The 15,190-nt window shown below is 47.4% G+C and overlaps 1 protein-coding gene across 6 annotated transcripts in view; it reads left to right on the top strand.

Moving 5' to 3' along the window:
- Nucleotides 1–15,190, top strand: part of EXD3 (exonuclease 3'-5' domain containing 3) — a 248,277-nt gene that overhangs the window by 138,931 nt on the left and 94,156 nt on the right. For all 6 annotated transcript variants that reach the window (XM_068414141.1, XM_068414140.1, XM_068414138.1 and 3 more), the window contains one exon: nucleotides 100–231. In XM_068414141.1, coding sequence (XP_068270242.1) covers nucleotides 100–231 — 132 coding nt within the window. The remainder of the gene's footprint in view (nucleotides 1–99; nucleotides 232–15,190) is intronic.

Genomic DNA, 15,190 nt, shown 5'->3' with positions numbered 1-15,190 from the left:
AAAACCAAACCAAGTGTATTAGGAAAAAAAAAACCATGGATCACGATGCACGGAGTGCCTCATTTATCATCTTTTTGGTTTACGACTTGTCTTTTGTAGCTGCAGTCCCAGGTAGCAGAAGGAAGGTGTTTCTCCGTGAACTGCTCGGAAAAGGCAAAAGAACAGGCCCTGCAGGTTCTGAAGCACTTCAACGTTCGAGTATCCCTGACAGATATCTTCAGCCGCTGCCAGGTAGGACAAGGCTTCTTTCAGTTAAAGTTCGCTCGCCGTTTCGTGTGCAGCAGGCGCTGCTTCAGCTTTTTGGGTCTTGCGCTCGGCGTCTTCTACTCGGTTCCCAAGATTTTTGCTTGAACTTTGGCAACGTCTCGCAAAGCTGTGAGGAGTTCTGAGTGTGCTAACATCCATCAGGAGTGTTGATGACTAAGTCAGAAGAGCAGAGGCACCGCATCTGCAGCTTTGCTAGAAACTGCTGGTTTTCTGATTTTTGGTACTTGGCATGTGTTTTGGCATTGACTATCATGGTTATAGTCTCTTTGTTGCTGTGTTCTCTGTCTAGGACACATGCTGTTTTAATTATAAACCGTGTTTAATTATGGCTCTGTGATTCTGATAACACTTAATTACTTTAATAGGAGGATTTTTTGGTTTAGGACTACTTTTTTTTTTTTCCAGAAGCTATTAGGTTAATTCATGTCCATGCTAGTTGATGACTCCAGATTGTGTTTGGCACTGGATATCTGTGGATTGTTGTTAAGAAGAAATTTTAATTGTGTTAGCTCAAATCTCCATCTCTTCCAATTTCACTCTTGTATTCGTTACAGTAACACGCTGAAACCTATCCCTTCAAAAAACTGTAATAGAAACCAACTTGCGACTTCAACATCTCTCATCTTATCAGTGTTTAAAGAGAGAAAAAGAAGAAACTCCAAATCTGGTGAGAAAAGGAGCTTTCTCTTAGGAACAAACAAGCCAGCTGAACACTTCAGTGAAGTCTGGCTCGGTGCCTTTTGGTTGAGCTCACGGGGCCTCCTGGCCTGGTGGAACTGCACAAGTGCTGTAGGAATAGCAATGACTTCTGAGCACAAACACACCAGAGAGCATTTTCTAGACCTCTGCTTGTATCTGATGCCAGTTGTTGAAACTGTATCTGTAACTTAGAGAGAAAATGAGAGTAGTCCAGCTGTGCAGGTTGTCTGTAAGAGGAGAAAGATGTAACACCGTGCAGATTGGATTGACGTAACATGGGTTGATCTTACTTCAGGATAAATGTATATATTCAGATATAAGATATTGCATTCAGTCTTGTGGTTTTATTGCTCCGAGGACAGATTGCAGTTGTTATATAGCGGCACGCTGGCTTCTTTGCTATTTTAAAAAAACGTTTTAAAAACCTTGTGGATTCTCTGATTCCCTGAGATCCCATCAAATAGGAACGTTCTTCCTGATGTTTGTTGAAATTCCACAAGAATAATCACGCACAAAAACCCATGCTGCAGAAAACTGCGATATCTGTAATCGATGCAGAAGACTGTGCAGCGTACAAAACAAAACTGACCCTTTGCCCATGATCTGGAGTCTGGAACTGTTTAACTGTATGGCTTTTTAGTACGTGCTGTCTTAGTTTACAATATAAATAGGGGTAATCAATCTGGCTAGGAATATATACTCGGTGTTCTCTTACTTCCAGGAGAAGTGCCTTCCCTGTAAATTGTGGTGGTAGAACAGCTGCGTGTTTTATACCGCTAGGCATGGGAAGATGCTATTATTTGTCAAACTGCTCTCTGTTCTGAATCATATATTTACCTACATTGAAGGCTTTGGCATTTTGGAGCTGATTTTGTTCAGCTGTCCTCTCCAGACTGTGCAAGTTTTGCTAGTACGTTGCTGTTGCTCTCGAGGAGAATCCAAGCTCGTCCAGCAGCCGCCCGGCCGGTTACCCCGGGGTGCTCGGTGCTGCAGCTCCCGGCAGGTCTGTGTGCGAGGGGGAGAGCTGTGGGCAGCGGGGTGAGGCGGATCATACTGTGTAACTGCAGAACATTGGCTGCCCACATAAAAAATAGCACATTTCTGCTTTTCAGAGGGTGCTCTGGGGCCACTGCGGCCAACAGAGACCTCAGCACTTCATTTGTAAGTTCTTTCTAAGACATCCTAATTCTTTGCAAACCTAATTAGGCTTAATTAGGATGGAGGCTAGATCCTTAAACTGCTGAGCTCTGCCTTCCATACTGCCTGTTCTGGTCTTTAACTGGGTTACAGACCTCAGGGCTTACAGCCTGCTTTGAGGTCTGCCACCTCCTTGCAGCAATGTGTATTGCTAACCATGATGGAGGGTTTCGGCTGTCCCCGTAGCAGGGGAGCGCTGATGGCGTGCGAGGTGGGGCTCCAGGAACACACAAGTGCTGCTGTGTACGTGCTCGGCAAAAGGAGGAGGCCAAGTAATACTCATTTGTAAACCGCTCTCCTCCGTGGAGCTCGGCCGGACGGTGTGTGAGCTCGGGCCCGGCCCCGAAGGACAGCCCCGCGGTGCTTGCCAGCGCGCTGGAGATGGGTTATCGGCCGCGATCATCCATCGTAGATAAGCGTTTGCTGCGTGTCACAGGAAGCAATGTGGCATCCTGCCTGACTCTCTCTGTCTGCTGGAGCAAGGGCTTGTTTTGTCTCTTGGGCTTCTATTCTGTAAATGATTTGAGTGAATATGTCAGCGAATATTGTTGCTGTAACAATTAATGCGTGTAGTGCAGAGCACACGGTAAAAATAGGTCCCAATTCAATGTTGTACTCAAGATTGCTGTAAAATACATTTCCTCTGTCAGCTTCCCTCAGCAGGGATGGACGGTCTCTCTTTTTGCAGATATAAAGAATGGGCTTGCTTTGTAACCCTGCCAAAACACTGCCTTTTTCTGTTAAAACAATGGCAAATACCAGTTACCTCTGTGTGACTTAGAGCAGCAAGTGCACAGAGACTTTCACCCATGGGCTTCTCAGCATTTCTGCTTTCGGTTGTGCTGGGCTTCGACTTGGTTGCTCTGGTTAAAGGCTCCAGAAATGGAGACTGCTGTGGGGTGCGTCAGTTATGGCCTGCCAAGTATGAGCTGCTTGTTGCGTGTGTGTCTCAAGTGCTGCATCTTAAGGACTCTGTGACGCTCACGGAGGAGCCACCTGTGCACAGTAGCTTTAGCCAGGCCTGGTGTTGCCTTCGGTGAGGAACATTTTTAGGGGGCTGAGTGAAAATAAGATGAATTCTGTCTTTTGGTGACATGCAAAAAAACCCTGAGAAGTCCCATGTTTCATAGCCTTAAAATATTTGAAATAACCCTATTCCCTCTATTTCAAATGCAGATGTCTGTTACCTCTGCACACATTTGAATATCTTACCATGCAGCTTTTCTTCTTTTCAGATATCCAAAAGTAGCTCCTTCAGAAAGGTGTGAAGTGCATGCTGGAGGGTGCTCTTACATGATAAATTCAGCATGTTGGTCCCTTGCACTAGTCAGGAAGATCTTTGTGGAGTTACAGTCAGGGACTGTTGTAAGCAGCCTTAGGGTCAGGTAGCAAACTGCCTTGAAGATCAGTGATCCTCTGCTCTTGACAACTTGGAGGAATTTCTAACACAGAACTTGCATTTAAGGAAGAATAAAACCAAAACCTGCTAAAGAAGGTGACTACTGGGTGGCTGCAGTTATGGATACAAACATCTGACAGCTAGGTCATTTTATAGGGGGGTTGAAATTTGGCTCCTCTCACAGGTCTGTCTGTTCAAGGAGGAGGTTATCTCCCACCCCTCCTGGTGCCGCAGCCGCCCTCGCTCAGATGTGACGTCCATGCATGGGACATGCCTGCCTGCTTTGACACTTGGGTATGGCCTGGTGGGACAGCGGGGGACATTCCGATCTTGTAAGAAACCCTTGAAAACAGACATGTTTTGGCAGATATTACCTGGATGACCGGCTTGGCTTCTTCCACTGTGCTTTTCTGAGCCATCTGATTGAAGATCCATCTGAAGCAGGTGTAGACCACATCTGCTGACCTGGCAGTGTGTGCGATGCCTCTTCATTTACTGCTCTCTTTCTTGGTGAGCCCCAGGTACCCAGGACATTTTGCTTCCTTCAGCCAAGGTCTGCTGTCTGGCCTAGATGGCTTCTTGTCAGTGAAAAGACACTTGTGTTGAAGAAGATATGTTCAGGCAAGGGACTGGCAACCCTCGGTTGTGAGTAACGCCGCCCTGTGCGGCACTGACAGGGTGAAATTATGGTTTGGATGGTGATAAACTGAGGAGATAAACAGTGCAAGTTTGTTAGCTTTGAGTCTTTATATCGCAAGTGTTTGTCACGATGGTTTGAAGGGAAAACAGCGTGTTCAGTGTTGTATGGGATGGCCGATAAATTCCTCCTGTTATAGAAGAACCTCATCGTTAAAGGTTTATAATTCTGCTGTAAAATCCTTGCTGGTTTGAAGCTCTGCAGACAGATTTGGAGGTAGGAGGGCCCGTCCGTCTTCAGAAAAGCTGAGTTGTGCTTTACTTGAAAGCGTAACTGCTGCTCAGCTCAATTTTGAGTCCGAAGCTTTGCTCTTGTACAAGGGAGGGAGTGGGCTGGGGGACCTGGGTCCTGCGATGTGGCAGTGCCACCTCCGTGCCTCCCTTGGGCGTCTCTTTCCTTTCCCACCCTCTGACTTGACCCTTTAGCCTTTAAGCTGTCTGGGGCAGGGACCCTGTTTGAACAATACCTAATGCAATGGGAGGCTAATCCCAGGTGAGGTTTCAAGGCTTTCCTGCAAGCAAAAATGATTGCAATTATACCCCCTGCAAAAATAAATGTGCAGGGGGGAAAAAAAAAGTCTCAGGCTCCAGCTGCAGTTTCTGCAACTGAACAGCCCTGCATTTATTATAGGATTATCTGCAAATTCAACTAGGTTGTCTCTTTCACTTCACTGAATGCTCTGATCCTAAATAAGCAAATTACATCACCTGCTCTGATGTCCTGTTTAACTTATGACCTCAGCCTGAGCGCTGCAGGATGTGAGAGGTAACTGCTTTATTTCATTGTCTGGAGATCTGATATCTCTTCTCTTCCCCCCCCTCCTTCCCTGCTCTTTCAGTTTCAAAGCCGCTCACCCCAGCCTTTTAGAAAGGTGTTAGCATGGGATTTAGGAGTAGGCGGGGAGGAGGGGGGAGGAAGAGAGGAAACCACCTTTTTTTTTTTTTTAAATTAGGTGCAAAAGTGTTCTAACAGTTGCAGCAAATGTTTCTGGTTTTTTGTGGTTAAGGTAACGAATTTCATTGCTGCAAAGCTCATCATGTGCGAGCTGGTTTACGCAGAGGGAGCCCGGTATGAAGCAATCCATTTAACAGGGACAAAGAAAAAGGCCTTATGATTAGATGAAAAACCCTGTGCTTGGGGCACTTTGCGAGAACCTTTGAAGCCAGCCTGGGAACTCTGGCAATATTAGTCGATAATTAGTAATATAGATCCCTCAAGCTGTCGTTTAGGTTGAAAATGTGCATGTCTCTCATGAGCCTCTGTCACACCAATCTGATCAGCAGGCTTTTTTGTTCCTTTTATGTGGGTTGCTGTGTCGGTCCAGACGATGATGAGAACTGCCAGACATCATCTTTCTCACTAACTTGTGAGCCGAGCAGCTATCTCCCTGCTCTAGAGTGTCATGGAAGTGGGACCAGGGCAATTTTGTTTTGTGGTCACCTTTCCTGGCCTGAGCAACAGTCATTTTATTCTTTTAAATGTTACAGTGGCCCTTCCCCATGCGCAGTTAAAAATCCAGTAGAATTTAAAGGCTAAGTATTTCGTAAAATGTTTCTGCCCCAGCAGACAGCGAGGGATTTGTCTCAGGAGTTGCTTAGGACAAAGAGCATCTGCAACTGAAATGGGGCTGTGGCAATCATCAAAGCATTTTGAAAATGTCAGTTCTCGAAGCCTACGTTTCAGCTTTTGAGATGCCTTCCACTGATGTAACATCATGTCCTCATTTACTTCATTTCAGCCCTGAAATCTGTTTGGAAAGGGCCATGTCACCATCTAAATGAAGAGTTAGGGTGGTGAGACCCTGGCCCAGGTTGCCCAGAGAAGCTGTGGCTGCCCCCTCCCTGGCAGTGTTCAAGGCCAGGTTGGATGGGGCTTGGAGCAACCTGGTCTGGTGGAAGGTGTCCCTGCCCGTGGCAGGGGGGTTGGAACTGGATGGTCTTTGAGGTCCTTTCCAACCCAAACCAGTCTGTGATTCTGTGAATTAAGAAGGGTCACGTGTGCTGGATTTTGTTGACTTGGGAATGCTGAGAAAGAGAATATAATTTTGAAACCTTCTGTGGTTTAATAAAAGCTTCATCCATAGGATGCAATTTGTCAGCGCCTACAGGTCAGGAAAACCTGTGATTAACAGCATCTGTGGTTTCCCCAGATGTGTGAGTTAGCTGCTTGCTCCTCACCAGCCCTTAACCCAAACCCAAGACTCAGCCCTGTGCCTACCCACTACATAGGCTGTGATTTCTTGCTTCAGAGTGCGATTGTTCAACACAAAGGGTAAGGCCCTCTTAATCTTTTTGTTTATCCTGGGCTTGGCAATTTAGATGTAATCTGCAACTTGTGGTGCTGAGACTCTGGCCAGGAAGCACAGCTGGTATTATTCTGCCTCTACAGACATTGTTGAGGGAGCGAATTGACCTCAAAAGGTACTTGTCCCGGGACCCGTCTGAATGTGAGCATTCAGTCGTGAATGCACCTAGTCCTGGCGCGCAGCGTTTCATTCAGAGGGATGTAGCTCTTTTTATTTGGAGTGCCTCTACACGACAGTCATTAAATAGCATCAGGGTTTGCGATAATTTGTCGTGGCAAATTGTGCTCCTTCTGAGTCTCCAGTTGAGATTTTTGTTTGCTGATCTCTAAGGCTTTATAAACCGTAGTGAGAGCTTATAGTGAGTGATCACCATTACGTGCAGGGACATGGGAGCACGCTGATGCAATGTGCCTTACCGAGGTTCCCAGGTGGAGATCCCAGTGGGAACTGAGTGAGCCCCAACTCGTGGGTGCAACGCAGGAGGGTGGGCAGCACACTGCCCGTACCGGCTCCACCACACAGGAGAGTCACCAGCATGATCCACGCGTGCATACACCACCTAACCTGTAAAATTCCCAGCCTATAACTTGCTTAGCACTGCGCTGCTGTCCGTGTAAAGCTCAGAGTCCCCCAAAAAAAGGGCTTGACTGGCCCTAATTCTCACCAGCGAGCCCGGACAGTGCTGCCTGGTTCCCACAGACTGTACACTTCCCTGCCAAGATTTCAGTATCTTCAGAAATTCAGTGGAGCATGAAGGTCACAGCAAGGGAAGAATGACAGCCTGAGACTTTTTTTTTTTTTTCCCTTTCACCAGCTCGGAGCAGACTGTTGTCTCTCTAGCATGTTGACTGTTTTCATAGGGTTAGCGTGAAGTTTATGTTTTACACAGACCAGTGGAAGTCAGATATGGCAATGCAGCATATCAGCTGTGTTTCTTCAAGGAAGACGGTCTCATGTTGCAGACTTTCTTTCTCGGTGTCTGCAACAGCTTAATTTCCAGTGAAATTTCCTTTACAGATCTTTGTCTTTAGGTTCTTTTTCTGGACATATGTGAGAGACTGTACCCAAGGTTTCAGTTTGTGTATTTATTTCCTTTCTCTTATTTTCACTTGCAAAGCGGCAGGCGGATATTAAAACGTCGAGGTGGGGGAAGCTGTTAATTTTTCACAGTGTTACATATTACAGTGCTCAAAATGATGCTGCCAAATTAGCCGTTAGAGGTCAAACCTCAGCTGACAGCAAATGTTTTCTTTTGAGGAAGTCATCCTTATTCCTGGGAACCAGTTTTGTTCTCCTGTGCTAAATGCAAGAAAGGTATGAATGTGTGGTTTTTTTTCCTGGAGGGCAACACTAGCTGGAAAAATGCTGGTTTTAGCCAGTGGAAACAGCACAAGCAAACAACGATTGGCAGTGAAAACAGCCCTCGTATTTAGACTAGCATAGAAAAGAAGACACAATGTAGTGCAGAGTAAATGTCCTTTTATACAGTTCTGTACAAGGCTTTTTCTTCCTCTCGTGGGTTTGGACAGCTCGTGAAGTGCATTGGTCAGCAGCGATGCTGGTGCACTGGGAGAAAGTAATGAAAGGTCAGTGGGTGACAGTGACGGAGTGACTGTAAGGAAAGCGAAGAACTCTCTGGAGAAGGCAGTGACACAGCTCTAACTCCCATGTGTCCCAAAGAAACCGTCCCCATGTTTTCTCTCAAATGTCATGAGAAAACAAGAGATTTGTAGCCAATTTAAGTTCTGTTGGTTTCCAGTCCCCTGTGCCTCCTGAGGTCAGAGTTCAGTGTATTGACTGTGTCAAGAAGTCAAAATTCCCATGTTTTATACACTGTGGAGTTTCTCCTTCTTTTTGACATTGGTGCCCTTATAATGCTCTTTGTTTGTATGTCGTGGTAAGGATGGGATGTCCAGCTCCCGGTGTTTGAATGGCTGTATATTTATACTGGTGGGTTCTCAGGATGATAATCCTACATATAAACCAGCAATACAATCAGTGGGTCTCGTTATTTGAGAGCCCTTGTACATTAAAAGTTAAATAATGTCATGTCAAAGTTCTTATTTTCACAATGGAGTGACCAGCTTCATGAGTAGTTCAGGTGAAGTGTATTGATTTGAACCCATTCAGAAGGTCTCTAGACCTTTATTTTCACTTCATAGATCACGATGATTAAATAGTGTCAGACAGGAGCCTTCTAAACAGTTTGATATGGGCCATTTTGTAGCGCAGGTAGTATCACGGCGATGTTTTCCCAATTCCTCTTGAGAATCCTGCACAAAACCCTTGTCCTGTTGTTGCAAATGCAATTAAATCCTGCTACGTGCTTCACGGGGAATGAACAGTTTTGCAGTCATCCAAGATTTGCAGTGTTTGCCTGGGCGGCTGTTAACAGCAGCAGCAGACCTTTGTTACTCCAGAAGAACGTGTGATCTCTAGGCATTTTTGAAGCTTTTGTTTTGAGTCAGCGTTATACGCTGAGCCACGCATACTTGGCTTCATTGTAGAATTTGCCAGATCTGGAATTGCTCGACAGCATTTATCTAGAATCATAGAAGTCATAGAAAGTCCTGAGTTGGAAGGGACCCACAAGGATCATCAAGTCCAACTCCTGTCCCAGCATAGGACAACCCCAGAATTCACACCATGTGTCTGAGGGCATTGTCCAAATGCTTCTTGAATGCTGTCAGGCTTGATGCCATGACTGCTTTCCTGGGGAGCCTGTTCCAGTGCTCCACCACCCTCTGGGTGAAGAATCTTTTCCTAATATCCAACCTAAACCTCCCCAGGTTTCCTCTGAAGACCCTTTAGGCATTAAACTCTATAACTTCCTATTGGCATAAAATGAACTCTGTTATTTGTAGTATTAATTGTAGGAGGTGACACCCTACGTCAAAACCGTACGTCTGTGAACCCCTGTGGGATATGGTGCCTGATTCCCTTCTCCATCTATGCTGCGGAGGCATTTTCATCTACTGATGAAGATGGTAAGCAACATATGTAGGGTTTGGGCTTTTCAAGAAGACCTTGTCCCCATAAGGTGCACATGGTCTAATGACTGACTTGATGTGAGAAGAGACCATTTTGTGTTTGTGTAAACCCTTTCATCCAAGGATCACACAGTGTTTCAGAAACAGAGACAGGAAAGCAATATTCTGGTGAAAAGAGAAACAAAAAGCTTTTAAATTAGTTTCTCAATTCGTACGTTGTGTCAGTCTTGAAGAAGATGGTATTTTGCAGATGTCTTGATGAAAGACAGCTACGTAGTGTGCTCTAAACCCAAGGTTGGGTTTTGCTGAGCTAGGCATGGATGCTGTCATTGAATCAGCCATTTATAAGAGGCTCAAGATAAATTTTTCTCTCTCCCCCCAAGAAGGCAATAGAAATCCCTTGGTAGCAGGAAGGTTTTTACAGTGAGCTTATCTGAGAGTGTACTAATCTGGAACAAAGTCTCCCAATGGCACAAAATTTTTTCTTCCAGAGGGGAGCCCAGTACCCTCTGGTTTTCTGACACAAGGAGTGATAGCTTAGAGAGAGAAATGACAGCATAGGAGTTCTGGCAAAGGTGGAAAACATAACGTTCGGGACACACTTCTTGTGAGTCATCATGTTTTCTCTGGACAAGTGGATTTAGATGGTTTACCTGTCTTAATTCAAGATATAGTCTGAGTTCATCATTCTTTTATTCAGGGAAGTGCTGGGGGAAGGTCCAGGTGAAAGCCTGTTTTTCTCTCGTCCCCAGTAACTTTTCTTCACCCCCACCTCGGCTTTTCTCTTGGTGGTTTCTGGGGGAGCTACTCCTACTGAGGCATTTCAGTGAAGCAGGAGAATATAATGTGTTTAAGGTGAGCACAGCCAGGTTTATTTGCCTAACTGCCCCTTAAAATGGCTGTGGTTACAATCAGGTGGCTTGCAGCCAGGAGGGTGGCCCAGCACCCCTTGTCCCCTGCCTGCTTGTCCATCCCTTGTGTTTGCAGTTCATGCTTGGGGAGGGGGCATGTGGGGAGCCAGATGTTGAGGCTGATCGGGCTGAAATGGGAGTTCCCATTTGCAGCTGGATCAGTGCTTCGTGGTCACGAGGGACCGCAGGAGCAAGATACGTCTCGGGTGTACTGATGGCATGGACCGCTCCATCTTAGGCGAGAGGAAACGGCCTCAAGTTGTGCCAGGGGAGGTTTAGATTGGAGATCAGGAACAATTTCTTCACCAAAAGGGTTGTCAGGCATTGGAACAGGCTGCCCAGGGCAGTGGTGGAGTCACCATCCCTGGAGGGATTTAAAAGCCTTGTAGATGTGGTGCTGAGGGACATGGGTTAGTGGTGGGCTTGGCAGTGCTGGGTTAATGGTTGGACTGGATGATCTTAAAGGTCCTTTCCAACCAAAGCAATTCTATGATTCTGTGATCTCTGGGAGCCCGATGCTGGGGCAGTGCCCCTGCCTGGAGCTGGGGGCATGGTGGCCAGTATGGGTGCAGCTGTTATGGTTTTTTTTGACAGTCTAATTTCATGGACTTTAAAGAAAGGGTCCTGAGCTGGGTCCTGCAGGAGGAAATGAGCTGGTGGTTGGAGAGAAGGAAGCTGGTGACAGAGGAGTCAGAGGAGGAACATGGTTCCCTACAAACAGGGTCATGTGAATGGCTGTTTGATGACAGGATGGAGTGATCGATGTGCCAGGATAATAGGTCACTGGGGAGTCAGCCTGAAAGCTGAAGCCTCTCAAAATTTGTGGGACACTGTGGAAAAGAAAGTTAAAAAGACATCAAGGAAAGCCAGGCACTGTCCTGCACAACAGCCTGCCTCGCGGCTCTAGTTAGCACGCTCCAATTTCTGGCTATGTAAATGAGTTGGGCACTAAAATATTGTTTGCGCTTCCTTCTGTGCAGACACTGGCCTGTGCCGAGGGATTGAGCCTTTGCTCCCAGGTGTGAACCCATCCCGCGGTGGGGACCAGCCCATCCTCGCCCTGACGAGCCTTCGCTCCGGCTGCCTTCTGCAGTTGGGCCGTTCCTCCCCTGAGCGGGGCCTTCCCTGGATCGCTGGCATTTAGTGGCATTTACTGGAGGGCTCAGATTACCCCAGTGAAAATAATCGGTTATGCAAAGTTACGCTGTTTAGATTGGGTTTCTTCTGTGTGGGCAGCGAGGTGTGAAAGTCAATCTGCTCCGCAGACCCTGAGGGCACTTTCTCTGCACTGACTTGATATGATAGCTTTGGGGTTTGGCTGTCGGGGGAAAAGCTGGCCCTGGGTTCGGTTCAAAGGGACACAAACCACGGGTGGTTACGGTGGGACTGAGCTCATGAGCAACACAGAGCTCCTAAATCCAGCCGGGGCTGAGTGAGCCCCGGCCTGGCAAAGCAAATGGGTCGCCTGAGAGGAGGGGGCGAGGTTTGGGTCTTGCTGGGGCTGCGGAGCCCTTCGGTCATCTCAGCTGGGAGAAGGCTGGCGAGGGCAGGCCGTGGCTTCTGACTGAATATTCTTGTTTATGATTGTATCAGTGCAATTCTCTTCACAACCTCATCATCGTGGTCCATGCAGTAAACAATAGTGGATTAGTAGATTCTCCTGGGGACTTGCTGCAGCATGAGTGTTTTGTGGTATCCATCTTATACTTTTTTCATGGTCGTCTTTCTTCTCTCCATGATAGAACCACAGATTTGGAGTTTCAGTGCAGAAAAGTCCCTGTGGACCAACAGCCCCTCCTGACTCTTCCTGCCTACCCGCTGTGGCTTCCATGTCATTCCTGCACAGAGAGACACGGGCACGCTCCCAGTTTGAGCTGGCATGTCACCCAGCGGGGAGGCTGCGGGTGACCGAGGGGTTCAGGCTGAAGCCCTGAGCTAACATGCCAGTATGGCACTGGACCGTCCGTCTGTAAGGTCATGGCAGTGGCACATAGTAGTCATCGTTAGGGGCTTGCCGGCTGCTTAGTGATACTTATAAGCACTGGAGGATCCCAAGGTCATCAGCATGAGGGATGGTCCAAGGGCTGCTATCTTGGGCAGGTTATGCAAAACAGATATAACGGGAGCGGTACAGAAAAGCAGCACATGCATATTTAAATCAACGTCAATTTATGCTGTCGCTGCTCTGTGACTTACCGCAGTATCATTCATATTCAGCTTTAGTGCCAAAAACAATACTCAGCCGCTTGCTTATTTCTTAATGAAAAAATACCTCTTTAGGGTTTCTTCGAAGTCCCCGCCCCTGAAAATCCCTGCTATATTGTCAGCATTGTTACTGTTAACAGCCCCTGCCAGTATCGGGAGCCTTTCCTGACAGATAGCTCTGCGGGGGCTTTGTCCGACCCTGCAATTCAGCCCTCTACTATAGACAGTTTTAAATGGCTAATGACGGGCCTCCCAAGGGATTTCTGCCAAACTCTCAAAGACCTCCCAGGTTTAAGAGTGGCAGGGTGTCCTTTTCCTGGGGCCAGGCGCAGGAGGAATGCCCGCAGTCAGATTCTCCTACCTAAGCTGCATCAGCCTCGTTATTTTTTTCAGTTGCAAAGACTCATCCATGCGTGTCTAGCCGGTTGCTTAGCAGAGCAGAGATAGCTGTGTCAGTAGAGGACATGGAATAAACAGAGGGAAAAGGTTAGGTGGGAAGTATCCCTGCTACTTTGAGGCATTATTGCATTTTAACGTTGAAAATACCCTTTTTGAAAGTCATGGAAAAATATGAAAGGCTTTGAAAAATTAAGCCAGGGTCTGTACTGAGGTATGAGATTCATTCTTCCCCAGGGTGTAGAGATGGTACGGTGATATTTCTGGGTTACAAACAGGCATGTGAATGGTGTCTAAATGAGCTGGGCTCCTACGTGCTGTTTTCAGAGGAGAGGCAGAAAAACACTTGAGGATCTGCGGGTCTGTTGGAAATGGGACTGGGATGCTTGTGCCATGATTTCGTGAGAGTTTTAGGTCGGTGTAGGCAGATGCTGCTGCCAGATGAAGCCATGCCTCTCTTCTCACCTCTCCCCTACCCCGGTGCCTCCCTAAACCCCCCTTGTCCCAACACAAGTGCTTGTTTAACTGCAGGGTCGCTGGATCAGGGAACTGATTCCGGTTGAAACAGACCTGTCAAAACCAGATGGTTAATTTTAACCCAGCACAGTCCCCCAGTCTGGTTCGCTCTGCAGCTTCCCAGATGTGCGGGAGCGGGGCAGGAGGACACTGCCTCCGCTGCGTCAGCACGGGCTCACGCTGGCCAAAGCCCATGAGAGAGCCCACAGCTGAAAGAGCTCAGGGCAGCGCTTCGACAGCCCTTGGCTGTTCAGTCGCAGGCACATGGAAGAGGATTTGGCTGGTGCCGCGCGGTGTGCCAGGGAGGGGCTCACCAGGACGGGTGGCCTGTCCAGTCTCGGCTCAGGAGATGAAGCTTCAGCCTGTCTCAGCTCTACCCTGTTAATATCCATTAATTTTGGACCCTTCTGGCAGTTCAAAATCTGTTTTGGTTCAAATTTGATCGTCGGCTTTATAACTGAAGCATGCAGGCAGATGGGCACTTATTCCCGTGTAAACACAAGCCGTAGCGTTTTGGTCAGCTTGTAGCTGATGTGCACCTCACCGCAGTTTTGCATCGTGGCTGAATGCAGTTCACAGCTTCTGAGCGCGGTTCTCAATTTATTCGTAGTGAAAAGGGCTCTTCTTGGTGATTAGCAAATGAATTTCCCAGAGGATATGTAAGAATTGGTTCATTGCTTGTGCTACCAAATGCAACTAAATCTTTCCTCCTGCTAAAGGAATCAAAATTAATACATTCTCTTTGGTATTAAAATAATTTCTTTTTTTTTTTTTATTGAGGGGAAAATTGTCACCTCTGAGTGATGCTGTGCCTTTAACGGGGCTACTGTTGTACAGAGTAGTTGAAGCTTCATTTAGCCTGAATGAAAAACTTGATGCGTGTTGCTCAAGAGAGGAAACTGATGGTGGATGATTTACTTGGAATGCCCTACAGCAAGGAGGTTATAAATGAAGAGGGGAAACACCAAGAGCACCGAGATCTGAACCAGAGGAAATGCGCGAAGCCTTGAAGTGACCTTATGTAAATTCCTAATGATGAGACTTAATTGAACTCATTTTTTTCCAGGGGTTGTAAAGATCAAAATAACAACAGCCTTGAAATGAAGAGGTCTCTAGGTAATGCATATGAATTTATGGTTGCATACAGCCGAAAACCGCCCCGGGTTTGTGTGACCAGCATGCCCAGCAGCTCTGTACTGGACCCAGTCTTGCTCTGGGAGCTGCAGTGCCCGGGAGCCCCGACTGAGGCAACGGGGCTGCTCGAGGTGCAAAGCAATGCCTGGCATCCTAAGTCCTGCCTTCCATCCCTGTGTCAAAGCTGCCTTCACTTAAATGCTTATTTTAAGCGCCGTGTTTCTGCGCTGAGCCCCAGGAAGCCTGGCGTGCCCCAGGACGCGAACAGCGTGCGGCTGGGAGAGCCGCTTGCGATCCGAGCTCGTGTCCTCAGCCCGGCTCCGCGGGGGCGAGTGCCCCGTTGCACAGCCACGGAAATCCCAGTGAGGAGAAACAGAGCAGCTCTCAAGGGGTCGCCGGGCTGTGCCCTTCTTGCTGAGGTTGGTTCCCAATGTGAAATAATGTGGGCATGTGTTCAGTGTGACAGTGTCGGAA

This window comes from Nyctibius grandis, chromosome 16 (genome assembly GCF_013368605.1).
Source record: "Nyctibius grandis isolate bNycGra1 chromosome 16, bNycGra1.pri, whole genome shotgun sequence".
NCBI classification, from domain to species: domain Eukaryota; kingdom Metazoa; phylum Chordata; class Aves; order Nyctibiiformes; family Nyctibiidae; genus Nyctibius; species Nyctibius grandis.
The sequence above is the reverse complement of the archived record's forward strand: the minus strand, read 5'-3'. Positions and strand labels throughout refer to the sequence as shown.